The 27,899-nt window shown below is 35.8% G+C and overlaps 1 protein-coding gene across 1 annotated transcript in view; it reads left to right on the top strand.

Annotated features, from left to right (window-relative positions):
* LMNTD1 (lamin tail domain containing 1) overlaps positions 1–27,899 on the top strand; it is a 236,312-nt gene that overhangs the window by 99,321 nt on the left and 109,092 nt on the right. The window contains exons 2-5 of the mRNA XM_026457089.1: positions 8,602–8,788; positions 9,335–9,454; positions 15,471–15,688; positions 16,271–16,443. Of these exons, the coding sequence (XP_026312874.1) occupies positions 8,602–8,788; positions 9,335–9,454; positions 15,471–15,688; positions 16,271–16,443 (698 nt within the window). The remainder of the gene's footprint in view (positions 1–8,601; positions 8,789–9,334; positions 9,455–15,470; positions 15,689–16,270; positions 16,444–27,899) is intronic.

Genomic DNA, 27,899 nt, shown 5'->3' with positions numbered 1-27,899 from the left:
CCCCCCCATTCTGCTTTTAAGATGTTCTCATTATCATTGTTTTTGGGAGATTTGATTATGATGCACCTGGTGTAAATTTCTTCAAATTTCCTATGCTTGGGGTTGTTACACTTTTTTGATTAGCATATTTATAGATTTTGAATTTTAAAATTCAAAATGGAAAATTTTTTACCATTATTTCTTCAATATATTTTGCCCCTGCTTCCTCTCTCCTTTTAAGGGACTCCACTTTCACATATATTAGGCCACTTGAAGTTGTACCATAGTTTACTAATGCTCTGTTGTTTTTTTATCTTCCTATGTACTTTTTCCTCTGATTGTTTCTTTTTGGATGGTATCTATCATTATGTTTTCATGTTCACTGATCTTTTCACCTACAATGGCTACTATTGTGTTAATCCCATCCAGTGTATTTTTAAATCTCAGTCATGTCTCTACATTTTCAACATACAAATACAGTTATAAGGATGTTTCCTTTTCTACTGTTTCTAACATCTGTGTCAGTTCTGCATCATTTTTGATTGATTTTTCTCCTTGTTATGGGTTGTATTTTTCAATTTATTTGCATGCGTGGTAATTTTTTTATTGTATGCTAGAAATTGTGGATTTTACCTTGTTTGGGGGCTTAGAATATTTTTGTATTTCTATGAATTTTCATTTCTTGAGTTTTTTTCTGGGACCCACTTAAGTTACTTGGAAATAGTTTAAGGCTTTAAGGACTATCTTTTATAGCTTGTTAGGTAGAAACAAAGCAATATTTTCACTTTGTTATTATTCTCCACTACTGAGGCAAAAGTCTCCTTAGTACTCTATGCAAGGCCCCATTAATTGTGAGGTTTTTCAGTCTGGCTGGTGGGAACTTCCTTACCCTGTGAGAGCTTCAAGTACTGTTCCTTCTAATCTTTTCAAAATGGTCTTTTTCTGCAGTCAAATACATGTGCTGATCAATCTTCTGCTAAATACTCAAAGGGGACCATCTGAAAATCGCCAGTGCTCTTTTTGCAGCTTCCCGTGTTTGATACTCCGCTTGTGACCTCCAGCCACCTTGGTCTCTTCAGACTCTCAGCTCCATCTCCTCAAGTCAGAGAGGATGCACCTTCCATGATGCAGCCTGGAAATTTTCTCGAGAAATAATCTGGGAAAATTTTAAGTCTCACTACATTTCTCTTCTGTCTCTCAAGTATCACTATTCTTTGTTGACCAGTATCAAATATCTTCAAAAATACTGTTTCTTGTATTTTTCCAGATTTTTAGTTGTTTCAGATGGAAGGCCAAAGTCATTTCTTGTAGCTTCATCTAGGCTGGAAACAGAAGCTGATTCTCAATTCTGTTGTTTTCAATCAAAGCTGTTGTTTCTTTCCTACTACCACCCACTATCTGTAGGGATTTGTTTAATATCTGCCAGCAGAAGAAAAAAAAGGAGTTGTAGGCAAACAGGAAACAAAGTAGAGACATTATTAGGATTTTCACTAGTTACACATGTTCCCTGACATTATATCCAAGACCTTACCTTGGCTTCAAGTTTAGTTCTAAATGTCTCAGGTGTGATCAAACTGTATTAAGAAGGCTAACTTCTCATTCATCCTCCATCTCAACCCCCAAGAAATTCTGCATCCTACATGTCTATAGTCAAAATGATAGTAAGCTCTGAATTCAGATGGGCCTCACTGAGATCATGATAAACACACGAATCGTTCTAGTTTAAAACAATTTTGAGGCTGCAAATATCCTCATCTTCCCATAGGATTCTTATTCAGACTAATCCCCATTTATTTTTCCCTTGGATGATTTGGAACCTTGTAGTAGTGATGTACAAATTTACACCTCCATTACATTAAGGATCTACCACCAAAACTTGTAGGCATCAGGGTTCTTATAGTCCCAATGAACTGAATTAAGTTCCCTGAGTCTTTCTAAGTTTGCCCTTTAAAAATTTAAGGACTCTTAAATGCTGTATCCCCTAATCAGCCCATATGCCGTCAATTAAAAACATCTATATGGGAAATGTTAGGTATATACAGGTTGGAAGAACTGGAACTTCAAAGATAATTTTAGCAAACTGCAGAATATCAGAAACTTAAAAGCAGACAAATAGCATGGAGCTATCAAGGAGAGCCCAACAAATAGATAAATTAGTGCTTAAATAATGAAAGTAATTTTGTTTAAAAAGTGACACAGCCATGTATCTCCCCAATCTCTTTATAAATAAAGGCTGTGCAAAGGCTACTGATGGTGATTGCAACATCACTCTCCACTCTTAGCCAATCACAAATTATATGTAGAGGTCTCAAGTCACTTTCCTACTAAAGGTAAATGGGAAGGCTGGCAGGGAAGAGAAAAAGGTAACTACTAAAGGTTGTGTGACAGCAGATTAACAGCCTGCCTCTCGGAATTTCCATGCATTGATCTTATATCAAAAAGAAGGCAAATAAAGGGCTCTGATATGGACAATGTTGTTTTCTCCTTCAGACAAGAACATTTATTCTATGTATTCTATGTATATGCATAAAATAAAAATTTAAGGTTAATGAATAAGCACTTTGCTTGTATAATGAAGGATTTTTGAAAAGTAACTGTAAATATCCAGCTATATGTATAATAACAAAGGAATAGCTGAGCTATTCCAAGGTCTTACCTGTTTAAAAACAAAAGTCAAATTAGTGCTCATCTTCCCAGGCAGAAAAAGTAAGTCTGAAAAACAAAAGGATGCTCTCTCAAAAAATAAAAACAACCTGCAGAGAATTTAGTAACAGTAAGATGAGGATGATACAATGGTGTTCCAGGGATGTCAAAGAGTAAAATGTTACATCCAAAATTTGGCAAGAACCATAATGATAATGCAAAAGAAAAAAAAGAAGAAATTATGACATAAATTGTTCAAAAGTGAGCCTCTATAAAAAAGGCATTCTCATACAATGCAGGTGAGACCACTATTTTGAAGGGAATTTGATAGTGTATATTGAGAGATTTCATAGAAGGTTACACCCATTATTTTCATAATTCCTCCTCTGAGAGACAAAATCCAGAGTGATAGCCTGACAATTAGAGTCACTTTTCTCCTGAAAACAGCGGCCAATTTTGACAGCTGCAACTAAGAGGCTGAGAAGTTAGAAGTTTTTCTCAAGATTCATAGGACTGGGTGAATAAAAGTTGGCATTTAGGGCCTGTAAAAAAAAATGGAGGGTCACTTGAGGCTTTCAGTTGGAAATTCAAGGAAAGACGAAGAGTAAGGCTATATGCAAAACAGACCAGTACAGTGTCAAATTATTTCACATTTAATTTAAAATGATTTGTTCCCAACTTAGATGCCTACCAGAAGCAAAAGTAAATCTTGAGTGAAAAAATATTATATAGAACCTTAAATTATCTCTGCAGTTTTTCTCTGTAATACTAGGCACTAAACAAAAAACAAACAAACAAAAAAACGTGTACAAAAGATAAGAGTTGACCAAACACCAAGATTAAAAATGGACACCAGAAACAGGCCTAGAAGGTCCAGACATTGTCATCATCTGACCAGGATTTCAAACTAGCAATGACTAAAATATTCAAGTAATTAAATGACAAGATAAAAAATTTGACATAAACCTGGGAACTGAAAGAATCATAAACAAGTTCTCGAAGTAAAAAAAAAAAAAAAAAAAAAAAAAAATCCAACAACGGAAATTATTATTTCAGTAGGTAGGTTTAAAATTACACTTGATATAACAGAAGAGAAAATTACTGAACTGGAATATTCTCAGAAGTAAATATCTAGACTGAATCACAGATAGCAAGGTTATAAACAAGCATAAGAGACAAGTAAGGCTTTAATCTACTTCTATTTAAAGTCACTGAAGGAGAAGAAAGATTGAGGTAGAATGGTATTGATGGAAATACAGGAGAGAATTTTCCCAGACTAATGAAAGACATCAAGCCAAATGTTCAAGAAGTACTATCAACGTCCAACAGGATAAAAGACAGAAAACAAGCCAGCAAACAAACCTAGATACATTGTTTAAAAAAAAAAAAAAAAAAGTTTTAGAACAGAAGATGCCAAAAAAAGTCTTAAAGTCAACCAGAGAAAAAGGACATTTGCCCTCAAAGAAACAACCAAAATATTGGCTGGCAGTTGGTTTATCAACAGAAAAATGGAATAACGAGACACTAGACTAAATATCCAATGAGGACATTGGGACTGAAACTGTAGGCCAACTGGGCAACATTTCTGACAAACTGACTCTAAAATCACAAGAAATATATATTAGTGTTCTATTGCTGCCATAATAAATTATCACCAACTTAGTGACTTAAAATAACATGAATAGCACCGACTTATTAACACATAGTTCCCTAGGTCATAAGTCTGGGTTGTCTCAGCTGATTTCTTAGAGTTTTACAAGGTCAAAATTAAGATGTCAAACTGGCTCTTATCTGGACGCTGAAATAAATCTGCTTCCAAGCTCTTTGAGGTTGTTGGCCAAATTCAATTCCTTGCAGTGATAGTACTTCCTTACTAACTGTCAGCATGCAGTCACCCTTAGCTTCAAAAGGCTTCTCCCCAGTCCTTGCAGATGAGCCGCTACATCTCAGAACCAGCAACAGTGCATCAAATCCTTCTTTTATTTGGAGTCTCTCTGTCTTCCCTCCCACTGCAGCTCGCTTCTGCTTCCAGCTGGAGCAAATTCTCTAATTTTAAGGGTTCATTGATTAGATTAATTCCACCTGAATAACCTAGGCTAATCTCCCTATCTTAATATCCATAACTTTAGTTACATCTGCAAAGTTCTTTTTGCCATCTAACATAACGTACTCACAGGATCCATAGATTAGAGATAGACATCTTTGGACACCTATTTTGCTTACCACAAAGGGTTAAAGTCTAAAAAGAGTTAACACAATATTGGAAAAGAAAATCAGAGGGGACTTGTCCAACCAAAACCAAGACTTCATCTAAAACAATACAAATTAAACCCATTTGGTATAGACACAGGATGAACAGCTAGATCAACGGAACAGCCAGGAAGCCTTATAATATTCAGAAACTTGCTGTTTGACTAAGGTGACATTACAAATCAGTAGGGAGATGATGGACAATCTAATAAACATAAGTAGGAAAATTAGCTCCTTATATGAAATACACTCTCACACACATATATACAGACAAATAAAGCTGTTTAAAGCAAATTATTGAAACATTTAAAAGAAAATATGACATAAGAGCAGGGAAAGATTTCTTATATAGGACACAAAAAGCAGAAACTATAAAGAAAGAGATTGATAAATTTTATTACAGTAAAAATTTTAGAAATATAAACTGTACCATAAGAAACATTATAGATGAAGCATTTTTAAAATCTCTTCTTGCAGAAAATATGTGCATATAATTAAATACTATGCTATGAATACCACAAATCAATTATATAAATGTAAATTCAGAAAAGTGAATGAAATGATATGAACAGGTAATTCATTGAAGGGGGAAACTGAGTGGCCAATAAGCAGCTTGTGTAACTGCAGTATAATCAGGGAAAAACAAATTTAAGTGCAATGAGATTCCATTTTGTACCTATGATAGGAAAAAAAATAAGAAGGCTGAAAATTTGAAGTGTTTATAAGGATATGGGAAACAAGAAGAGGAAATAGTATGTGTGTGCATGGTGAGTGAAGCCTACAGCAGCATGAATTATGCTCTTGCAAGCAATTCTTTATGATTGCAGTTTAAGCATAAGGTAGGAAGTAAGGAAAAGGGGGTTAAAGAAGCTGACAGATAAGGTAGGGCTTTGTTTGAGTGCTGCAATGTTTGTGTTTTCTATAGAAGGAAATGGTAAGATATTAAAGGATTTCCAGGAAGGAAGCAGAAATAGGTTTGGATTGTACAAAGATTGCTCTGGAAGCAAAGTGGAGAATGCTTAGAAGGGGGTAAGACTGAAGACAATAATTAGGATGCTGATTCAATGTCTCATGGAGATGACGAGAGCGTGATAAAGGCAGCAGTAACAGGGATGGAGAGAAAATGTAAACAGATGCCACCGAAAAGGAAGAATCAGCAGAACCTGGTCACGAATAAGGAATGAAGGATAAGAAACTGGGACAGTGATGGAAGTTTCAGGCTTCACCAACAGGGTAAACGATGTAATTTACTGGAATAGTTTTCTAGTTGGGAGAGTAAATTTACAACAGACCAACGTGTTGAGTTCAGAGGTACCTTTTGGGATCTTGTGGTCAGTTGTTTCTGTGGATCAGAAGCTCAGTAGGAAGGCAAGAGATTTAGTTTTAGTAGTCATGAGTGTATTAATGGTTAGTAAACACTGTTCATGGATAACATCACCTATAAGGATAAATGGGGGAAAATAAAAGAGGGCTAAGAACAGAATCGCAGGGATCAACATCTGGGAGATGCGTGAAGGGCCTGGGTGAAATCTGAAAAAGGGGCTGAAAAGTAACAAGACTCTTAGAGGCAAAACAGTCGACTTGAAGAAACAAAGACAACAGTTTCCAAAAAGAGGGCATGTCTGGCAGAGGCCAATACTGAGAAGACATGAAGATACAGACTAACAGTTGCCACTCAATTTACCTATTGTGAAGGGCACTGGTCACCTGGGTCTTTGGCAGTGGTAGGTGGTTGTGAGGTAAATAAGAGGTGATTAATCAGTGATTAATTAGTGACATAGCCTTTTCCAAAAGCTAGGTTGTGATGGCAGTAGGAATTGTAAGCTGGAGAAGGCCTTTTCTCTTTTTTCTTTGTTAAGGTGGTAGCCCCTAAAGGATATATAACTATTTGGGGGAAATAGGTAGTCCAGAGGGATAAGTTGGTGTTAAAGGAGAAAGGAAGGACAATGAGGGGACTGAGTTGCTGAAGCATCAGGAGGAGTTGGTGATTAGAGGGCTTCACTGCAGATGGGAGAGGGGGCCTCTTCCACGGAAATGGGGTGGGCTACAGAGAAAAAGTGGGCTCGGCTATAGGAGAGCCTAGGAGAGCCTGTTTCTAAGTGGGAAGCAGGGAAATGCACTAGTCTCTCTGATGATCACGTTTTCTTAGTGAGATAGTTTTCTAAGAGTGAGAATAGAGATATGGGGCAGGGATCTGAACATTGTTGAAGGATGGCAGAAGTTTCTGACTTGGCTCATGAAGATGATAACTTGCTGTCAGTCAGCAAGGGCCCAGATGTGGTTGGAGACCACTAAGATTTTGGTAGCAACTATCTTTGTGTGTGCATTTTCTTGCAGAGTTCAACCACCATGGTGTGTACAGAATTTAAACAATCTGAATGGTTAGGTCAAACTTATTTGAGATTTTACTTGTTGAGTGACACAGAAGGACAAGGGTTAACATTTATTGAGTGACCTCGGACATGGGAATTAATCTCTGTAAACCTCAGTTTCTCTATCTATAAAATGGGGCTAAAAATACTACCTGAGCTGTTTTAAGAATTAAATGAGATAATACAGTATTCCTCACATTTTTTAAATGTGACCTTCAATAAGAAATATGTAGAAGTATTTCAATGAGAAATATGTATGTTATTGTGTGAATTATATGAGTTATCATGAGTCCACAATACCTTCACCAAAATACTTGGGGAATTATGTATTTCCAAATTCAGAATGTTGACAATTTTAGGAAAGGAAATTTTAGAACACATATTATGTAAACACCCTGTCAGGGATTACGGAAGTATCAAAAATCAAACATTAGTCTTTTCACAGAAAAATGTATAAATATTCACATAAACCATGAACAAAGACTGTAAATAGCCTCACCTCCGTTTTGGACCAGGCTTTTCTTCAAATCTGTTTTAAAAAATTTTTGTTTGATTTTTCAGAGCTTTTTGGATTTTGGAACTCTGGATGAGAAATTGTGGAGAATTATATATAGAGATAGATAGATAAATAAATAGAAACATAGATGTAGATATACATATAGAGATATTAGATAGTGTTTTTAGGTGCCTGATGTATAAGTAGTATTGTTATTATTATTGGTACGGATGTATCTTATTTTTAAGATGGGGGTCCTTGCTTACCAAAGTGAGTTTTGACCTACTAATAAGTTGTGACTCGCAATCTGAAAAACGATGATATATAATGATATGTAAATGATTAGCCTGGTCCCTGGATCATACATAGGAAGCTCTCAAGGCAAGTGAAAAGGTGAAAAATACCATCTTATGTTTATTTAAAGTTTTTGCCTTTCAAAAATCTTTTAATCACAGTTGCTATTTATCTTTAGTCACTTTATCAGAAATAAAGTAAATGATTTGTCTCTTGATCTACTTTTGAGAGTTTCATGTCTCAGTGATTTTATCCTGAACAGTAGGAAATTTAAACTATTATAATTCACAACTTCCTGTGGCTTTTATACCTTGACACCTAAAATACTTTTTAGGTTTTCTTTATTTTAAGTGAAATGGATTATTTTATTGCACAGATAAAGAAATAGAACTAAAAACTCAAGCCATTTGTCTGAGGTTACAAAATATACTACTTCTATATAGAACTTGGCCAATAGAATATACAGTTTAAGAACAACTTTCAAGTACTTTATTATTCACTTCTTAAAGTGAGTCAAAAACACTCCTATCTGAAGGCGCCTTACAATCTTTGTGTTTTATTTTCTAGTTCTCTTGGAGACATTGAAATAGCTGAAGTGAATGTCAAGGGTTTGTTCGTGAAGCTCATTAACTCTTCCCTTGACAAAGAAATGGCAATTGGAGATCATATTCTCCAGCAAAATGTGAATGGACAAACCATTTCTTTGTACCGATTCCTTCCAAACATTGTAATGCATGCCAGTTCCACAGTAACAGTGAGTATCAGAGTATAAATACTGTCCATTAGAATCGTACAGGACAAACTTGTTGACGCTGTCAGTCTGTGGCTCAGCACTGTCTCGTTATCACTCTATCTGGATCTGTACATAAGATGTGATTTTGTTGTTGTTAGTTAATTACCACACTTTGTCCATCTTCTGGATGTAAATTAATACCCACAGTTAAATTTCCACAGCTGTTTTCAATTTTGTGTACAATATCTTTTGTTTTTATAATTTAACTATTAAAATGAAATTTTTAATTTCCTGAAACCAAGTAAATATAAACCTGAAAAGACAAGCAAAGAGATTGCTTAGAGAACAGGTAATTAGCTGACACAGGAGGGTTCCTCTCTTTCTTGTTTTTTCCTTTAATCCCTGTAGAGCGGCTGTTTGGTGTTGCATAGCTTGACATTGTATATGATATAGTCATTACATTTTAAAACCTCATCTGTTCAGAAAGATTATGTTGCAGTAACCCTATGGCATTTACAAAATTGTATTCAACTCCAGTGGCATTTGTCATTAACAATTTTATTACAGGTGTGGGCAGCAGCATCTGAAGCAAAGCATCAACCTCCATCAGATTTTCTTTGGAAGGAACAAGACAAGTTTAGAGCAAGTCCCGATTGTATAACAATCCTGTGCAAACCGAACGGTCAAGTGAGTTTCTGGTTCTTAACAATTGTTTTTTAAAAATATTGTGCTTATCGAGCATATCTGTATTTTTTATTCTTTTCATTTTATACAATGTGTCTAAGTGCATAAATGTCAGTAAAATTGACTTTATGCCTAAAAGATTATTTTATTGTCAGTTTCTTATAAATTTATTATTTTTTTAAAATTTCAATAGTTTTGGGGGAACGTGGTGTTTGGTTACATGAATAACCATGTTGTCAAGTGGGAGAGCACTCATTAGTTGTTAAGTGCTGGTATTCCATGGTATGTATTTACCACATTTTCTTTATCCACTTGTTGCCTGATGGGCATTTGGGCTAGTTTTTCATAGAATGGATAGTTATCCTTATGTTTCCCATCCTCTTAGCTCACTCGATTATTCTTTTTATCCTTAAAGCTTGGATAGAACCATCACTAAATGCCACAACACATCAGGCAAATCCACAGCATTCTCTTCCCAGTGTCAAAGGGCCCCAGAGCGTCTTACAGTTTGGCAAAAATAATTTTGATATCTCATATTCCTAAGAAGCCTCTTCAACTTTCAAAGTCGAAGGAAGATTTTATTTGTGATATTTAGCCTGAAGAGTGGGATAAGGAAGGTACTCAATACAGGTCTTTTCTATTTATTTTTTCATTTCTCAAATATTTATTGAGACTCTTCTCTATTTTAGAGCTATGCTAAGTACTGGGAATATAACAGATTAAGATATAGTATCTGCACTCAAGGAACTAATATTCTAGTGAAAGAGCCCACAATATTAATTTGAAATGACTATACTCCTTATAAAGTTAAGCGTATTAGCACTAGCTTTGTGTAATTTGTTCCCAGTATTTGACAATTTTATATTTTCACTCAACCTTTCTCTTGGTATAATATTGGCATAAATATATATCCATGGACACACCATTAAGGTTCAAAGGTATTCCTTTTTGCAACAACAAAAAAGTTAATCCTTTTTCAAAATGATTTTTAGATCATTTTTAAATACCTGTGTTTTTTTTCTTACCCCCAGTCTAACTTACTATGTCATTTACTACTGACCCACAAAATATGTTAACCAGAATCTATCTCTGAGTTTCTCTTTTGCTGCATTATAATCCATGTTGAGATTGACTTTCCCTTTAAAATAGACTTGGCTAATTTCTTAAGAACCATTTACCGTCTTTCTGTGGGAACAGTTGTTAGGTGAGGACAGCACCCATTAGATATAACTTAGCAGCCTTCACCCACTCAGCTTTAGATCTCCTTGTGGGCTCGAACTGAATTTTATAATACTTCTCTGATGGGGAAAATAAGGCTACACAATCTAAGTTATTTACTTATTTTCACTGATGGGGAAAAAGAAGGATACACAATGTGAGTTATTTACTCAGCCTCATAAGAAATCATTACCAAAACCCAGTTTAGGATTAAGGCATTCTTATCTCAGAACTTTCATCATAGTTATCCACTCTGCAAACCAGTTTGTGGTTTCTACTTTGTATGTGTGTTGCTCCAGGCACTGAGCATTGAACCAGGCAGACCAGGTCCCTGAGCTCCTGGAATGCAGATTTTAATAAGTTTTCATTTCTTGCAGCTGAATTAGGCTTTGTACTTAGACTGTTCCTTTTACCCAGTGATTTGAATGACTTTGCACATATAGAATCAGACCATTTCTGTGGGGTGATGTAAGCACAAATAACTGTGCCTGCTAATGAAAGACTGAACCTGATTGATTGATCTATATGGAAAATATTTAAATATATTTTGTATCTGTCAGGAATGGCGCTAGGTGCTAGAAAGGGGACATAAGTATTGCACACTTCTTGTCCTCAAGAAATTCAGAGTCTACTAGTAGAAATTGATATGTAATAATAAATAATTGCAATACAGTGAAACAATGCTTTAATAAAGTATGGGCAGCCCAGGTCAGAAATATCAACTCTGTAAAGGAGAACATTAGAAAAAGCATTGAGAGGAAGAGCCATGTGTGGTGAATCTGTAGTGGAGAGGAGTTTGCCCTCCTAACCTGAATCATGGCGATCTTGCCCCTTTTCACCTCTTGGACTCTCCTCTCTCCATGCTTCTCCATGCACTCTGCTCTAGCCACACTGGCCTTCTCGTACTACTTTTACTTTCCAGTGCTTGACTGCTCCTTCGTGCCACAGAGCCTTTGCGCATGCTCTTGCCTCTCAATAGACTCTCTTTCCTCCCTTTTTACCTATTAAATCTTACCTGCCCTTCAGAACTCAGCTCAAGCATTTTTTATTTTTTTTCCCTGGGTCACATCCCATTGGAAATTCTACCTTATGGTAAAGCCATATATGCATTATTTAATTCAACTAGAAAATATTTCCCCTAAATAGGTGGAAATGTGACTTTAAAATCAGCTTGAAACCCTATTGTAAGTATAGAGTTCTTTTTCTAATAAATTCATTTTCTTTCTCACTTTAATAGCACTGGATATTACTATCTGCAAACGCCAGGTAAATTTTTCTTAAAAAAGACAATTTACTGCATTCCCATAGACATGCTGAAACACAGACTCAAAGTATCATCATGACCCTGGAATTGCTTTCTATTTGTATGTAGAAAATAATCCATATCTTGTGGAAAAAGTCACAAAGCCTGTAATCTACTGTCTACAATAATAACCAGCTATACAAATCAGAATAGACCCCATTTCTGGATTTGAATAATATTTTGTATTTGTAAGATGGGGCAAAGAGATGTTATATTATGAGTCATTTTTAAAAGGAAGCCTATGCCGGCGCAGTGGCTCATGCCTGTAATCCCAGCACTTTGGGAGACCAAGGTGGGTGGATCACAAAGTCAGGAGTTCAATACCAGCCTGGCCAACATGGTGAAACCCCGTCTCTACTAAAAATACAAACATTAGCCGGGCGTGGTGGTGTCCGCCTATAGTCCCAGCTACTCAGGAGCTGAGGCAGGAGAATTGCTTGAACCTGGAAGGTGGAGGTTGCAGTGAGCCAAGATTGTACCACTGCACTCCAGCCTGGGCGACAGAGCAAGACTCTGTCTTGAAAAAAGTAAAAATAAAAATAAATTTAAAAAATTAAAAGGAGGCTAAAATAAAGTAGATCTTAGACTACTTTTTGAGTCATCTTGTCACTAACATGGCAACAGTTAATATTCGATACAGCTACAAATCTTATGGCTTAATATAAATGTGGCTTTTAGTTTTGCTTTGCCATGTATTATTCTACTTTCTCATCTGTAAAGTAAGAGATTGTATAATATAATCACTAAGATTCCATGAGTCTATGGACCTTTAAAGCAGGGATAGGTTTTTTTTCACCAGTCACATTGTTGTCCTATTGGGATTTGGAGCCTCTAAATTACATGTCAAATAATTAATAAATTTCTTACATTTATCAATGCCTGGCACTTTCCCAATACATTGTTTTGCATTAGAGATCCAGATGTGGAACAGACCAGTCCTATACAATAGGAACTCATTGAAGGGCTGTATATATTGCCTTATTTCATTTGATTCTCAGTACTGTTTCAGTATTTTGGGGGAAAAATGGGGCTTGAAAAGTTAAATGGCTTGCTTAAGGTCACATGATAAGTAATGTGATAGAACTAAAATAAAACCATATCTTCTAACTCTCAAGAATTTTTCTATTGCACTAAAAATAGTTTGCAAGGTTCATGTGGCCAACATTCTAGAGCTGAGGCTAAATTTTATCACATTATCATTGTCATCCAAGATTTTCTTAAGTTCCTACATTACAGAGAAAAATAAAATATTGCCTTGTCTAGGAAAGGCACACATCTCATTTAGGGAGATCACACTAAAAAGATCATGAACATATTTTCAAAATATAATGTGTTTGAGCTACTAAAAATGGAGGATTTCTAACTAATGATCTGTAGCAAAAGTCCATTTATTTGCTGTAATCTATGAAAATAAACTTTTTAAAAAAAGAATTCATCTTTCTTTCTCTGCTGGAAGCTTAGCCTAGCTAAACTGGTCTTGTGTTATCTTTATGTCTACGTTATTTGTCAAGCCAAGCAGAGGGATGTTCGGTGGTTACAGTGTGAAGTCCAAACCTCTAATTTGGTAAACTAAAAACAGATCACTAGAACAAGTAGAATGTTATGGCACATTTGTCGTGTTGAATAGAAATATAACTGTTAATCTCTATAAAGGATTTTCCTGAATAATTTTTGCAACATGTATGTTGTGCGCATGTCACATATTCAGGAAATCCAAACAAACTCCAGCTTCAGGGCTCGTGGGTCTCCTTAATACTCTTACCTAGGGTTCTAACCTGGAGAATGTGTTTTCTTGTCCATGTCTCTAGCTCTACTGTCCATTTTGCCATCTCAAATTAGACACAACCACACACACAGTGTCTTAAATGTTTAAAATCTTAACTTATTAATATTACCATTACTTTTTGCACAGTTCTTCAGAGTTATGAAATTCGGTAGCTGGATGAATTTTACAACACATCAGTAAAGCAGTTCCCACTACCGCCCTCTCAGTTTTACATATGAAGTCATAGTTCAAGTTAGAAAGTAAACTACCTATCTGAGGTTATGCTGCTTGTAATTTTCAGAACAGGAAACTAAGGCCAAGATGCCTTACTCTATGTCCTCATCATGTAGTTCGCTAAGCCAAACACATAGGTAAATGGCAGTATATAGTTCAATTTTTAAATTCTGTTGTACCATATTTTACATGGTAAATAAAAAACAATTCAAAACGGATAAGAGACCTAATCATAAGACCTGAAACCATAATACTACTGGGAAATAACGCAGGGGAAAAGCTCCTTGACGTGGTCCTTTGCGATGATTTCTTGGTATCACACCGAAGCTCAGGCTACAAAAACAAAAATAAATAAAAGGGAGTATGGAATATATCAAACTAAAAAGCTTCTGCACAGCAAAGGAAACAATTAACAAAATAAAATAGCAACCTACTGACTGGGAAAAAAAAGTTTGCAAACTCATATCTGAGAAAGAGCTAATATTCAAAATTTATGAGGAACTCTTACAACTCAATGGCAGAAAAGCAAATAACCTGATTTAGAGAACAGGCAAAAGTCCTGAACAGACATTTCTCCAAAGACATTTAAAAAATATGGCCAATAGATATATTAAAAGGTGCTCAACATCACTAAGCATCAAATAAAAGCAAATTAAAATTGCTTTGAGATATCACTTCACACTTCATAAGGATGGCTATTCCAAAAAGACAAGTGATATAATAACAAATGTTGGTGAGAGTATGGAGAAAAGGGAACCCCAGTACATGGTTGGCAGGAATGTAGATTGGTGCAGCCTTTATGAAAAACAATATGGAAGTCTCTAAAGAAATTAAAAGTAGGGCTACCATACAACCCAGCAATCCCTCTTCTGGGTACATACCCAAAAAAGATGAAATCACCACCTTGGAAAGGTATCTACACAGCCATCTTCATTGCAGCATTATTCACAATAGCCAAGATATGGAAACAACCTAAGTGTCTGTCAACAGACAAATGGATAAAGAAAATGTAGCTATACACAATGGAATATTATTCAACCTTGAAAAAGAACATGGAGGGACCTGGAGGACATTATGCTGAGTGAAATAAGTCAGACACAGAAAGAAAAATGTTGCATGATCTCACTTACATGTGGAATTTTTAAAAAGGTCAAACATAACAGAGAAAGAATAAAACTGGTTCACAGGGATGGGAGAAGGGGAGGCAATAGGGAGATGTAGGTCAAAGGATACAAAGTAGCAGAGATTTGTAGGATGAGGAAGTCTAGGGATCTAGTGTACAACATAAGGACTATAGTTAATGAAATTGTATTGGGGATTTTTGTTAAATAAGTAGATTTTAGCTGCTCTTGCCATAAAAAAGTAACAACATAAGACAATAAATATCTTAATTTGCTCCTCCATAGTAGCCATTTTAATATATATGTGTATATATCTCATAACAGCATGTTGTAAACCTCAAATATACATAGTTGACATTAATAAATCATTTTCATTAGGCCGTTGCCTGGTACACCCCTATCCACTGGAAGCAAGCATGGGAAAAATTAGATACTGACATTGAATTCAACAGGTGTTCAGTAGTATCTCCAACATTCCGGAAGCATATGTTTCAGTGGACTGCATCTACAACTACAATAAATAAAGAAAAACAAGATCAACCTAAGGAAGATATCTCAAATTATCAGGTGGAACAAGCTCAAGTTTTTCTTAAGAGGTAAGGGTTGTTTGGTTTGTTTGTTTTAATGGGTCCTTCCCACAATTAGTAACTGAGCATGTGGGAATGACTGGATGACAAATGGATGTGTGATGTATAAATTAAATCAATAGTGATTTTTGGAAACTACTATTTTGAATAGAACTCATAGGGAAAACATAAAACCAGAACGAGCAGGTAAATACTCATGGGGCAATGAAGGCTGGTGATCTTAACTAGATAGTATTGAGCTGCCTCTGGCCATTTCACTTTTCATGGGCACTGTTATAAGAAGCAAGGCTGCTACAGAGAGGGGAAGAGGTGAGGTATCCCCAAGTCTTTAGAGGTACTTAGGTGGAGGGAGAGGTGTATCATCTGGGAATTTTATCTTGGATCAAGAACTGCCTGTGGACAGAGGTGCAGAATGTATTATTCATTTGTAGGCAAATGCTTCTGAAGTTATAATAAAAGTTCTGCTCGCAAAGTTTAAAAAGTCATATTCTCTTGGTCTTGAAATATGCTTTCACTTTAATTGTGCCTTCAACACTAATGCCACAGCATAAAATGACTTTTGAGTTCCATTTAGGCTTTTTTCTTTTACAGAGAGAAGGAAATCCCACCAACCGTTTTCCCCAATCGCAGCCCTTGGTGCCAGAATCCTTATGTCTCTGCACATCCTTACTGTCCTCTGATTGAACCACACAATACATCCACCACTGGAGGCAACTTGGATAGACAGCCCAGGTCTCCATCAACCAGACCTAATCGAGCCTCAGGTCAGTTAAAAGAGTACTTGTTCCAGTGGAGTGTGCGTGTGTGTGCATGTGCATGTGTTAACTAGTGGGTTAAGTGGTTAAAACTTGCTAAGTGTTAAAGATGATTCATATTCTCAAGAATAGATGGCTCTTGAAGTATTGTAAACCATTCACTTACATTTCCCCTAGCACAGTGTCTTCCACTGTGCTAGATAAATATCTGTCCTTGATAAATATCTGTTGAATGAATCAATGAATCAAAAGAACAGAGTGGCCAGCAAAAGTATGTATGATTCTTGAAGTTCAATGAAAAATACTTTTGTTTTTTCATTAGGCAGCAAAAACTGATCTTACAAGTTATTCTGTGTTGAAAAAATTTCATCTTTTCCAAATACACTCTAACGTTAATCCCCAATTCTTTCTCCATCAGATGTTTCTTAAGTCCTCTAAATAAAGCTTTTAGAGTTAGTGTGATTAACACAGGCTCTGTGAATGGATTTTAGGAAGTCCATGCACTTCCTATATTTGGCACAAAATTGTGTGTCTATATGATTTTTTCTGGGGAGAGAGTCCATGAAGTTCATCAGATGTCCACAAGTATTTAACAAGAACTGGAGTAGAAGAACATAAAGTCAAGAAGGAACCAGACCCTAAACTATTGAAGAAAGCCTGTTTAATACACCAGCAATATTCTTGTGATGTTGTAATGATTCACAAACTTTGACTTAGGAAAGATGAGCTTGTTTTTTTTTTTTTTAATGAAATCTTAAGCAGGATCCCAATATATAAAATTCATAGGTGAGGAGGATGTAGCAATTTCCACTGCTCGTGACCCCCTTATTCTTCCTTTTCTCTTTGCCTGTGATCTTTAAGACACCACAAAATCACAAGACTCTCCATGAAACAATATGACAACCATTGTGTTAATATGCTAGCACATCATTGGGAAGTAGCACCCCCAAAATACTACCTTTCAGTAGTGGAGTGATGGAAATTTTGTAAATTATTGAATATATTTCTTTTTCATAAAATTGTGTACCATGTAGCTCTATGCCTGAGTTTCCTCATCTGTAAAGATATGGGTCTGAAATTGAAGGCCTTTTTGGCAATAAACTTTGGGCATGTGTGTGAGCTTTAGATGTAGATATATTAGATAGATGTAAACAACTTTAGCCCTTTATAATCTTTAGTACTTTATGACTTAAATTTGAAGCTCTCAAGAAACACATTTATTTATGTTTTTCTTAAATTAATGATAACCTTCACTCTTTTACTTATTCCGAACAACTTATTTTCCAAAGAAATTTGATTTCAGAATTTTTGAGGCACTTTTCTATAATATAATGGTGGCAACTCATCTTGATTATTCAATAACATTTGCTATTCAACACAAAACACTTCACTGTATGTGCATATTTTGTAGTAGTATATTCAAAGATAGTTGCTTTGATACCTCTACAGTCTTTGTGCATCATTATATATAACTTTTTTATTTTTCCATTCACTAAATTTTCGGTATGAACAGATATACATCAGAATTTTATGATTTTTCTTTTATTTCTACCGCAAAAGATGGCCACAAAGGAAAGATGTTATGAATGATTGGTTGCTGATTGATTGAATCAAGTAATCCCTGAATTACCAGTTCATCTCCTTGAAAGTATATGTAACATGATTCTTCAAGGGAAATTTACATGGTTTGTTATTTTTAATTTGCCTGCTACTGGAAAATTTGCCACCATTAGCACGCACTTAATAGCTGGCAAAGAAAAAAAACAGACAAAACAAAAAATAATTATACTTGGAAGTTGTTCAATCCTCCTCCATTTACCCTACAATAATAAATAGGCTAGTTTGCTGAGTTACAGAAGAATCTTAGAAAGAAATCTATCTTCTATCTGAAAATTGTCGCCTTGTTTTAAACTGTGTCTCTCAAGTATGCTACAGAAGAGCCTAGAGACTAACAAATAGGAAAATTTTAAAGAAACATCTATACACCGTACTTCCAACTTATGCTAAACACATTTCGTCTTTAAAAACATGTTAAAATACAGCAAGTATAACGTTAAAAGCACCCATATGTTAATCATGCAGAATGAATGCATGTTAACATTTTGTTGTATTGTTTCACATTACCAAAAAGAAAAATTCATAAATTTGAAGTTCCCTTTAATTGTATTTGCAGTTCTGATCTGATATTGGAATAAATCATTCTGGTTCTCGTTTTGTACTTTGTTTACATGCATATGGATCCATAGATATATGTACATATTTAAAATAATTTGTGTGTTTTTAATTTACATAAATGGCATCATGCTAAATATGCCTCCTCTTTCTGACTTACTATAATTTGGGAGATTTAACTATAGTAACATAGATAGACCTAATTCAGTCACCTTAGTTATTATGTAGTATTTCATTATACAAATTTACTGTATCTTGTTTTTTACCATTAATGTTTTTCTCATCAACAATGTAGATGAAAAAATTTTTAATTTCTTTAAATTTTCTTTTTTACTTCAAAAAAATTTACCAAGTCTTTGAATGCATCCAAGAAAATGTTATATCTGTGGCAATGATTGTCCTTGTGCCTGTCTACTTGTGCATACATACAAAGGTTCCTTTGGGGTTCATACCTAAACTTTTTAAATCTTCTAAAATTCCTACATGTACTTATGCAGTTGTATGGTACCTGTATCTTCAACTTTACTAGATTTTGCTAAACTGCTCTAGGAAGAATTTTGCTAATTTATACTCCCACCAACATAGTAAAATATTTCCCATTCCCCTTATTCTCACCTAACTTTATACTGCCAGAATCTTAAATTATGTGACAATCTGATGGACAGTAACTACTAATTCATTATCTTAATGTGAAGTTCTTCTTTAATAGTGGGGTTGTGCATATTTTCATACGTAAAAAAATAAAAAATCTTTCCCTATCTCATAATAAAAAAATTATGTGCTTACATTTATTAATTTTGGGGGGTATCCATTCCCTCAAGCATTTATCCTCTGAGTTACAAACAATCCAGTTATATCCTTCAAGTTAGTTTAAAATGTACATTGAAGTTATTAGTGACTGTAGTCACCTTATTGTACTGTCAAATAGTAGGTCTTATTCATTCTTTCTTTATTTTTTTGTATCCATTAACCATCCTTACCTCCCTACAACCCAAGTCCCCCACTACCCTTCCCAGCCTCTGGCAACCATCCTTCTACTCTCTATGTCCATGAGTTCAATTGTTTTACTTTTTAGATCCTACAAATAAGTGAGAACGTTGTGTGTTTATATTTATCTCTGATAGTTTTTCCAATTTGCTTTTTGCATATGTCTTTAATATATTTGAAGTTGTTTTTATGTATGGGATGAAATAGTGACCTCAGATTTCTTCCATATGGAAAACGATTTGTCTCAACACCAGAGAGAGTGTCCATCATGTGCACACTGATTTCTAATACCACCTCCCTCCTATGCTTGGGTCTGGGTCTGTGCTCTCTAGAGTGTTCTATTGATCTATTGCTGTGCCAATAACACTGTTCCTGTTGTTATTCATCCATAATCATTCTTTTGCTCTCTTCTTGCTCTTCCCTGTCAGTGTCATTTGGCTTTCCTTAAACTTTTTACTCCTCTTTACAAGAAACATTTTTACCAAGCTTTATATGGAAAAACCATCTTGTTCGTAGTTTGATTAAAATGGTAAGAAATTTAAAGGTCATGTTTAGAGAAAGTTGGTATCTTTATGATACTGAGTCCACGGTACAGGAAATCAGCTGTCAATTCATTCAGATTTCTTTCATGGCTTTCATTGGTACTTTGTCATTTTTTTCCCATAAAATTCTTGTACTTTTTTGTTAGATTTCTGACGCAGGCAGGTATATTGATTTGTTGTTATTGTTGCTACTGCTTTTGAAAATGCTATCTCTTTCTATAACATTTTTTTCACTCTTTTAAAGAAGAGGAAAATTATCTTTGGATATTGCTCATGTTTCAACACATGTTCTGAACTTTTCAGTTTTAATAGCTTGTAGTCTCATGGTTTTGTTGTTGTTGTTGTTTCTTTCTTTGTTTTTGAGACAGAGTCTTGCTCTCTCACCCTGGCTGGAGTGCAGTGGCACGGTATCAGCTCACTGCAACTTCCATTTCCCTAGTTGAAGTGATTCTCGTACCTCAGCCTCCCGAGTAGCTGAAATTACAAGTGTGCGCCACTACACCCAGCTAATTTTTCTATTTTTAGTAGAGACAGGACTTCGCCATGTTGGCCAGGCTGGTCTCAAATTCCTGACCTCAAGTGATCTGCCCTCCTTGGCCTTCCCAAGTGCTGGGATTACAGGCATGAGCCACCGTGCCTGGCCACACTGGTTGTTTTATCCCCCTCTGTATTGTACAAATGTGTACAAATGACATCCTTTCTTTCCAATACTTGTAAATTTATATGATGTTCTTGCATTATTGCATTGGCAATAATGTGAGATAGTTCCAATGAGCATGGCCAACTTTGTCTTATTCATATTTTTAATCGGGATGCATCTACAGTGACGTCATTTAGTGTAAGGTTTGCTGAAAGTCACCATTGAGCATTCATTTTGCTGAGAATTTGTTCCTGTGGGAATTAATGCACTACCAAAGCTCTTGCCATAATTGCCCTCTCTGTCTCTTTCAGAAGAGTTCTCACTCCCATAGCTTTAGGAGTCACCATACCTTCTACCAAAAGCCTGGTAAGGTATCCTCCCCCTATCCTAAGAGGAATCTGATAGCAGACGTCAAGAGGAAACATTTTTCACCTCCTTATAAATTCCCCTATTATTTTGACTTCACAAATAAGAATTTAATAAGTGGTGGACCTAGAAAATTTTCCACCTTTGAATCTTTTTTTAATGTTATAAAATACAGAAAGAACAAAAAAGACACTTCTCAACTCACTTCCCCAAGTAAAAAACACTAATATGTGGTCATATTTGCACTAATTATTTTTAAAATAAGCATTATACATCAAACAAAAGTCTCCCAGATTTCTTTTTCTAGTCCTAGTCCTATTTCCCCTCCTTCGCTCCCTGAAGCAACATCCATGAACTAGATATATTTTTTCTTTTTGCTATAGTCTTGTTTGTTTTTTGTTGCTTAACTCAAATCTAACTTCAAATTCAAACATTTTCCCACTATCAACTGTTGAAGCTCAAAAACTCATCTGTAGCTACAAATATGTATTTCAAACCTACATAACCAAAGCAAATGTTGCAAAAGGCAATATTGATTTTTCTAAGTATGACAGATTCTGATATTTCCTAATCTTTTATTTCATTTTAAAATACTTGTCATGACCTTCTAAATTTACTTCATAACCAATAGAGAGGGCAAGATTTGCTGTTTAAGAAACATTGCTTTAGAAATATTTACAAAAAGACGAGAGCAACGGAAAAGACTCAGGGGAAATAGCATTGGAACTAAGGTATTGAAGGTTGAATAGGAGTTATTCAGGTTGAAAAGAGGGTGGGCAAAGCATTCTGAGTAGAGGAAATAGTACATATTAAAAGCACAAGGAGGTAAGAGTAAACTTTGGGTTCAGTGAACAGTGAGAAATTGTATCCGACTGAAATGTAAGTAGAAATTGAGGTGTTAGCCCAGAAAGTTTGGTAAGGACTAGATGTTAGAGGTATGTGTACACCACCATGTTAGAGTTTCGACTGTATTATGAGAATACTGAGGAGGCATCAATTGGATTTTAAATAGGTGTCTCATATAGTTAGATCTGTGTTTGAAAGAGAACTTGAAAAGCAATGTGAAAAATGGAGTAGGAAAGATTCCAAACTCTTTATCTCCAGCCCAACATTCTATTCTGAACCTCTGATTTATGAGGCTAATTGCTTATAATCTCAGCTGGATGCCCTACAAGTGTCTCATTCTCAGAACGTTCAAAACAACTCATCATCATTGTCTTTCCCTCAAAGTCTGTCATTCCACTCACTGATTTTCCTTATATAAGTGCATGCCATTCAGAAACCTGAGGTATCCTCATGGTCTTTCTCTACTCCTTTTCCTTCCTCAACTCCCAGGTATAATCAGTTCTTGTTTATGTATCCTAAACATTTCTTCTCTTACTTAAAAATCTTCATTCTCTCCCTATTGTCCTCATGGTGGAGTCCAAACCCATAAAATTGTTTGAGTATCTTTGAGCCTGGGCTGGCCTATCTGATCACACATTTGCCTTCTTGCATTCTATGCTTTAGCCATCTTGAAATTCTTTCAGTTCTTCAAACACACCCTGACTATCTCCAGGCCTTCACACATTCTCTCACCCCTCCTCTTCTCATGGATAATTCTTTTTCATGCTTAAAGTTTCTACTTATATGTCACTACCTCCAAAGTACCCATCTCTGGTCCCCACCAAATGAGTTTTTTGCTCCTAATATGTGTTCTCAGTAATATCTTATCAAGCGAAGCGTTTATTGCACTGTATTGTAAATTCTCTTCTATCTCTGGACTATAAGTGTTAAATTGCTTTTATTTTGCTCATCTTTTTGTCACTTGCACCAAACTCAGTGCATGACATATGGGAGTTAATATGTGTATACCGAAGGACAGACTGGAAAAAAGACACTGAAGATTTTTAAATGGCATCTCATACAGTTAGAATGATATTTTAATGAGAATTTTGGAAGCAATATAAAAAATAAAGTGGAGTATAAAATATCCCCAAATCTAGAAAAAAAAAAGCAGTAAGGAAGAAGCAAAGGATAAGAAAAGAAAGGAACAACAACAACAAAAGATTAGAGAGAAAGACCAAGCACAAGTCAGTCTAGTAGAGTTGTAATTTGAGTCCCAAAAGATGATGGAGAGGTTGAGAGAGAACAATATTTAAATAAATAATGGAAAAAAATTCTCAAAAACTGATACAAAGACATCAAGCCACAGAATTAAGAACAATAATAAATCCCAAGCAGCATAAATACAAAGGAAACCACATCTATGTACATCATAATAAAAGTTGAGAAAACCAAATATGGTAGTCATAAGATAATAGAATGAGAGCCTCAGCGTGCTAGCAGAACGTCTAATCCTGAGTTCTATATTAAGGAAAAATACACCTGAAAGGGTGAAGGTAAAATAAGGACATTTCCTGACAAACAAAAACTGGAAGGATTCATTAATGCCAAATCCACACTAAGGAAATGCCAATGGAAATACTTCAAATAGAAAGAAAATTATCCCACATGAACACGCAAAGCTATAGGGAGAAGTAAAAAAAAGAAAATGGAAACAATAAAAACGTGAACAAACATAAATGTTTACTGCACAAAACAATACTGATGTTGTCTTACAGGGTTTTAAATTTAGATAGAATTTAAATACATGACGGCTGTATAGTTTCCTAGGGAGGGCTACCTTCACAAAGCACCACAAACTTGATGTCTTAAAATAAATTTATTATCTCACAATACTGAGAAAGAAATCCAAAAGCAAGGTGTTGGCAAGGCCTTGCACACTTTGAAGACTTTAAAAAATTATCTTTCCTTGCATCTTCTTAGTTTCTAGTCATTGCCGGCATTTCTTGATACTCCTTGGCTTATTGATCCATCGCTGTAGTTTCTGCCTCTGTCTTCATATGGCCTCACTTCCTGTGTGTCTGTGGCCAATTTCTCTCCTCTTTATAAGAACACCAGTCATTGGGTTAAGGCCTATACTAATCCACCACGACCTCATCTTAACTTTATTACATCTCCAAATACCCTATGTCCAAATAAAGTCACGTTCACAGGTTCCAAGGGTTAGGACTTCAACATATCTTTCAGGGAAACACAATTCAATCCATTACAACAGAAATAGAAGAAAAGTTGGGAGAAGACTAAATGGAGTTAAAGTACTCTAAATTTTCTGTTTTGTCCAATAAGTTGTAAAAATAGCAACTTATATTAGACTTTAATAAATCAAAAATACATGTTGTAATATAGGATGGAAACTAAAAGAATAGTATAAGAATGTCGGCCTGGCACAGTGGCTCATGCTGGTAACCCCAGCACTTTGGGAGGTCAAGGCAGGCAGATCACCTGAGGTCAGGAGTTCGAGACCAGCCTGGCAATGTGGTGAAACTCCATCTCTACTAAAAATACAAAAATTAGCTGAGCATGGTGGTGTGTACCTGTAATCCCAGCTACTCTGGAGGCTGAGGCAGGAGAATCGCTTGAACCTAGGAGGCGGAGGTTGCAGTGAGCCGAGATCGCACCATTGCACTCCAGCCTGGGCAAGAAGAGTGAAACTGTCTCAAAGAACAAAAAGATATATGTCATGCTTTCATTATCATTCAGTTAAAAATATATAATTTCCAACGTAATATCTTCTTTGATACAAGGGATATTTGGGGAAAATATATCACCAAGAAATTGAGTTTATTTCAGGAATGCAAAGCTGATTATAAAGAGGAAAATTATATAATCATCTCAAAATAAAAGCATTTGATAAAATATTCACTCCATACCCACGAGAGAACATTAGAATATTAGGACTAGAAAGAATTTTCTTTTTTCTCTTTTTGTTTATTTATTATATTACACTTTGTGTTCTAGGGTACATGTACACAACATGCAGGTTTGTTACATATGTATACATGTGTCATGTTGGTGTGCCGCAACCATTAACTTGTAATTTACATCAGGTATATTTTCTAATGCTATCCCTCCCCCCGCCCTCAACCCCACAACAGGCCCAGGTGTGTGATGTTCCCCTTCCTGTGTCCAAGTGTTCTCATTGTTCAATTCCCCCCTATGAGTGAGAACACGTGATGTTTGGTTTTCTGTTCTTGAGACAGTTTGCTGAGAATGATGGTTTCCAACTCATCCATGTCCCTACAAAGGACATGAACTCATCCTTTTTTATGGCTGCATAGTATTCCATGGTGTATATGTGCCACATTTTCTTAATCCAGTCTGTCATTGAGGGACATTTGGGTTGGTTCCAAGTCTTTGCTATTGTGAATAGTGCTGTGATAAACATATGTGTGTGTATCTTTATAGCAGCATGATTTGTAATCCTTTGATTATATACCCAGTAATGGGATAGGTGGGTCAAATGGTATTTCTAGTTCTAGAACCTTGAGGAATCACCACACGGTCTTTCACAATGGTTGAACTCATTTACATTCCCACAAACATTGTAAAAGCATTCCTATTTCTCCACATCCTCCCCAGCCCCTGTTGTTTCCTGACTTTTTAATGATCACCATTCTAACTGGTGTGAGATTGTATCTCATTGTGGTTTTGATTTGCATTTCTCTGATGGCCAGTGATGATGAGCATTTTTTCATGTGTCTGTTGGCTGTATGAATGTCTTCTTTTGAGAAATGTCTGTTCATATCCTTTGCCCACTTTTTGATGGGGTTGTTTGTTTTTTTCTTATAAATTTGTTAGAGTTATTTGTAGGTTTTGGATATTAGCCCTTTGTCAGATGAGTAGGTTGCAAAAATGTTCTCCCATTCTGTATGTTGCCCGTTCACTCTGATGGTAGTTTCTTTTGCTGTGCAGAAGCTCTTTAGTTTAATTAGATCCCATTTGTCAATTTTGGCTTTTGTTGCCATTGCTTTTGGTGTTTTAGACATGAAGTCCTTGCCCATGCCTATGTCCTGAATGGTGTTGCCTAGGTTTTCTTCTAGGATTTTTATGGTTTTAGGTCTAATATTTAAGTCTTTAATCCATCTTGAATTAATTTTTGTATAAGGTGTGAGGAAGGGATCCAGTTTCAGTTTTCTACTTATGGCTAGCCAGTTTTCCCAGCACCAGTTATTAAATAGGGAATCCTTCGCCATTTCTTGTTTTTGCCAGGTTTTTCAAAGATCAGATGGCTGTAGATGTGTGGTATTATTTCTGAGGGCTCTGTTCTGTTCCATTGGTCTATATCTCTGTTTTGGTACCAGTACCATGCTGTTTTGGTTACTGTAGCCTTGTAGTATAGTTTGAAGTCAGGTATCATGATGCCTCCAGCTTTGTTCTTTTGGCTTAGGATTGTCTTGGCAATGCGGGCTCTTTTTTGATTCCATATGAACTTTAAAGTAGTTTTTTCCAATTCTGTGAAGAAAGTCATAGGCAGCTTAATGGGGATGGCATTGAATATATAAATTACCCTGGGCAGTATGGCGATTTTCACGATATTAATTCTTCTTATCCATGAGCATGGAATGTTCTTCCATTTGTTTGTGTCCTCTTTTATTTCATTGAGCAGTGGTTTGTAGTCCTCATTGAAGAGGTCCTTCACATCCCTTGTAAGTTGGATTCCTAGGTATTTTATTTTCTTTGTAGCAATTGTGAATGGGAGTTAACTCATGATTTGGATGTCTGTTTGTCTGTTATTGGTGTATAAGAATGCTTGTGATTTTTGCACATTGATTTTGTATCCTGAGACTTTGCTGCAGTTGCTTATCAGCTTAGGGAGATTTTGGTCTGAGATGATGGGGTTTTCTAAATATACAATCATGTCATCTGCAAACAGTGACAATTTGACTTTCTCTTTTCCTAATTGAATACCCTTTATTTCTTTCTTCTCCTGATTGCCCTGGCCAGAACTTCCAACACTATGTTGAATAGGACTGGTGAGAGAAGGCATCTCTGTCTTGTGCCAGTTTTCAAGGGGTATGCTTCCAGTTTTTGTCCATTCAGTATGATATTGGTTGCAGGTTTGTTATAAACAGCTCTTATTATTTTGAGATATGTTCCATCAATACCTAATTTATTGAGAGTTTTTAGCATGAAGGGCTGTTGAATTTTGTCAAAGGCCTTTTCTGCATCTATTGAGATAATCACGTGGTTTTAGTCTTTGGTTCTGTTTATGTGCTGGATTACGTTTATTGATTTGCGTATGTTGAACAAACCTTGTATCCCAGGGATGAAGCCCACTTGATCATGGTGGATAAGCTTGCTGATGTGCTGCTGGATTCGGATTGCCCGTATTTTATTGAGGATTTTTGCATCGATGTTCATCAGGGATATTGGTCTAAAAATCTCTTTTTGTGTGTGTCTCTGCTAGGCTTTGGTATCAGGATGATGTTGGCCTCATAAAATGAGTTAGGCAGGATTCCCTCTTTTTCTATTGATTGGAATAGTTTCAGAAGGAGTGGTACCAGCTCCTCTTCGTACCTCTGGTAGAATTCGGCTGTGAATCCATCTGGTCCTGGACTTTTTTTGGTTGGTAGGCTATTAATTATTGCCTCAATTTCAGAGCCTGCTATTGGTCTATTCAGGGATTCAACTTCTTCCTGGTTTAGTCTTGGGAGAGTGTATGTGTCCAGGAATTTATCCATTTTTTTCTAGGCTTTCTAGTTTATTTGCATAGAGGTGTTTATAGTATCCTCTGATGGTAGTTTGTATTTCTGTGGGGTTGATAGTGATATCCCCTTTACCATTTTTTATTGTATCTATTTGATTCTTCTCTCTTTTCTTCTTTATTAGTCTTGATAGCGGTCTATCGATTTTGTTGATCTTTTCCAAAAACC

Source organism: Piliocolobus tephrosceles, chromosome 10 (genome assembly GCF_002776525.5).
Source record: "Piliocolobus tephrosceles isolate RC106 chromosome 10, ASM277652v3, whole genome shotgun sequence".
NCBI classification, from domain to species: domain Eukaryota; kingdom Metazoa; phylum Chordata; class Mammalia; order Primates; family Cercopithecidae; genus Piliocolobus; species Piliocolobus tephrosceles.
Note: the sequence above shows the minus strand (reverse complement) of the source record. Positions and strands in the feature narration are given on the sequence as shown.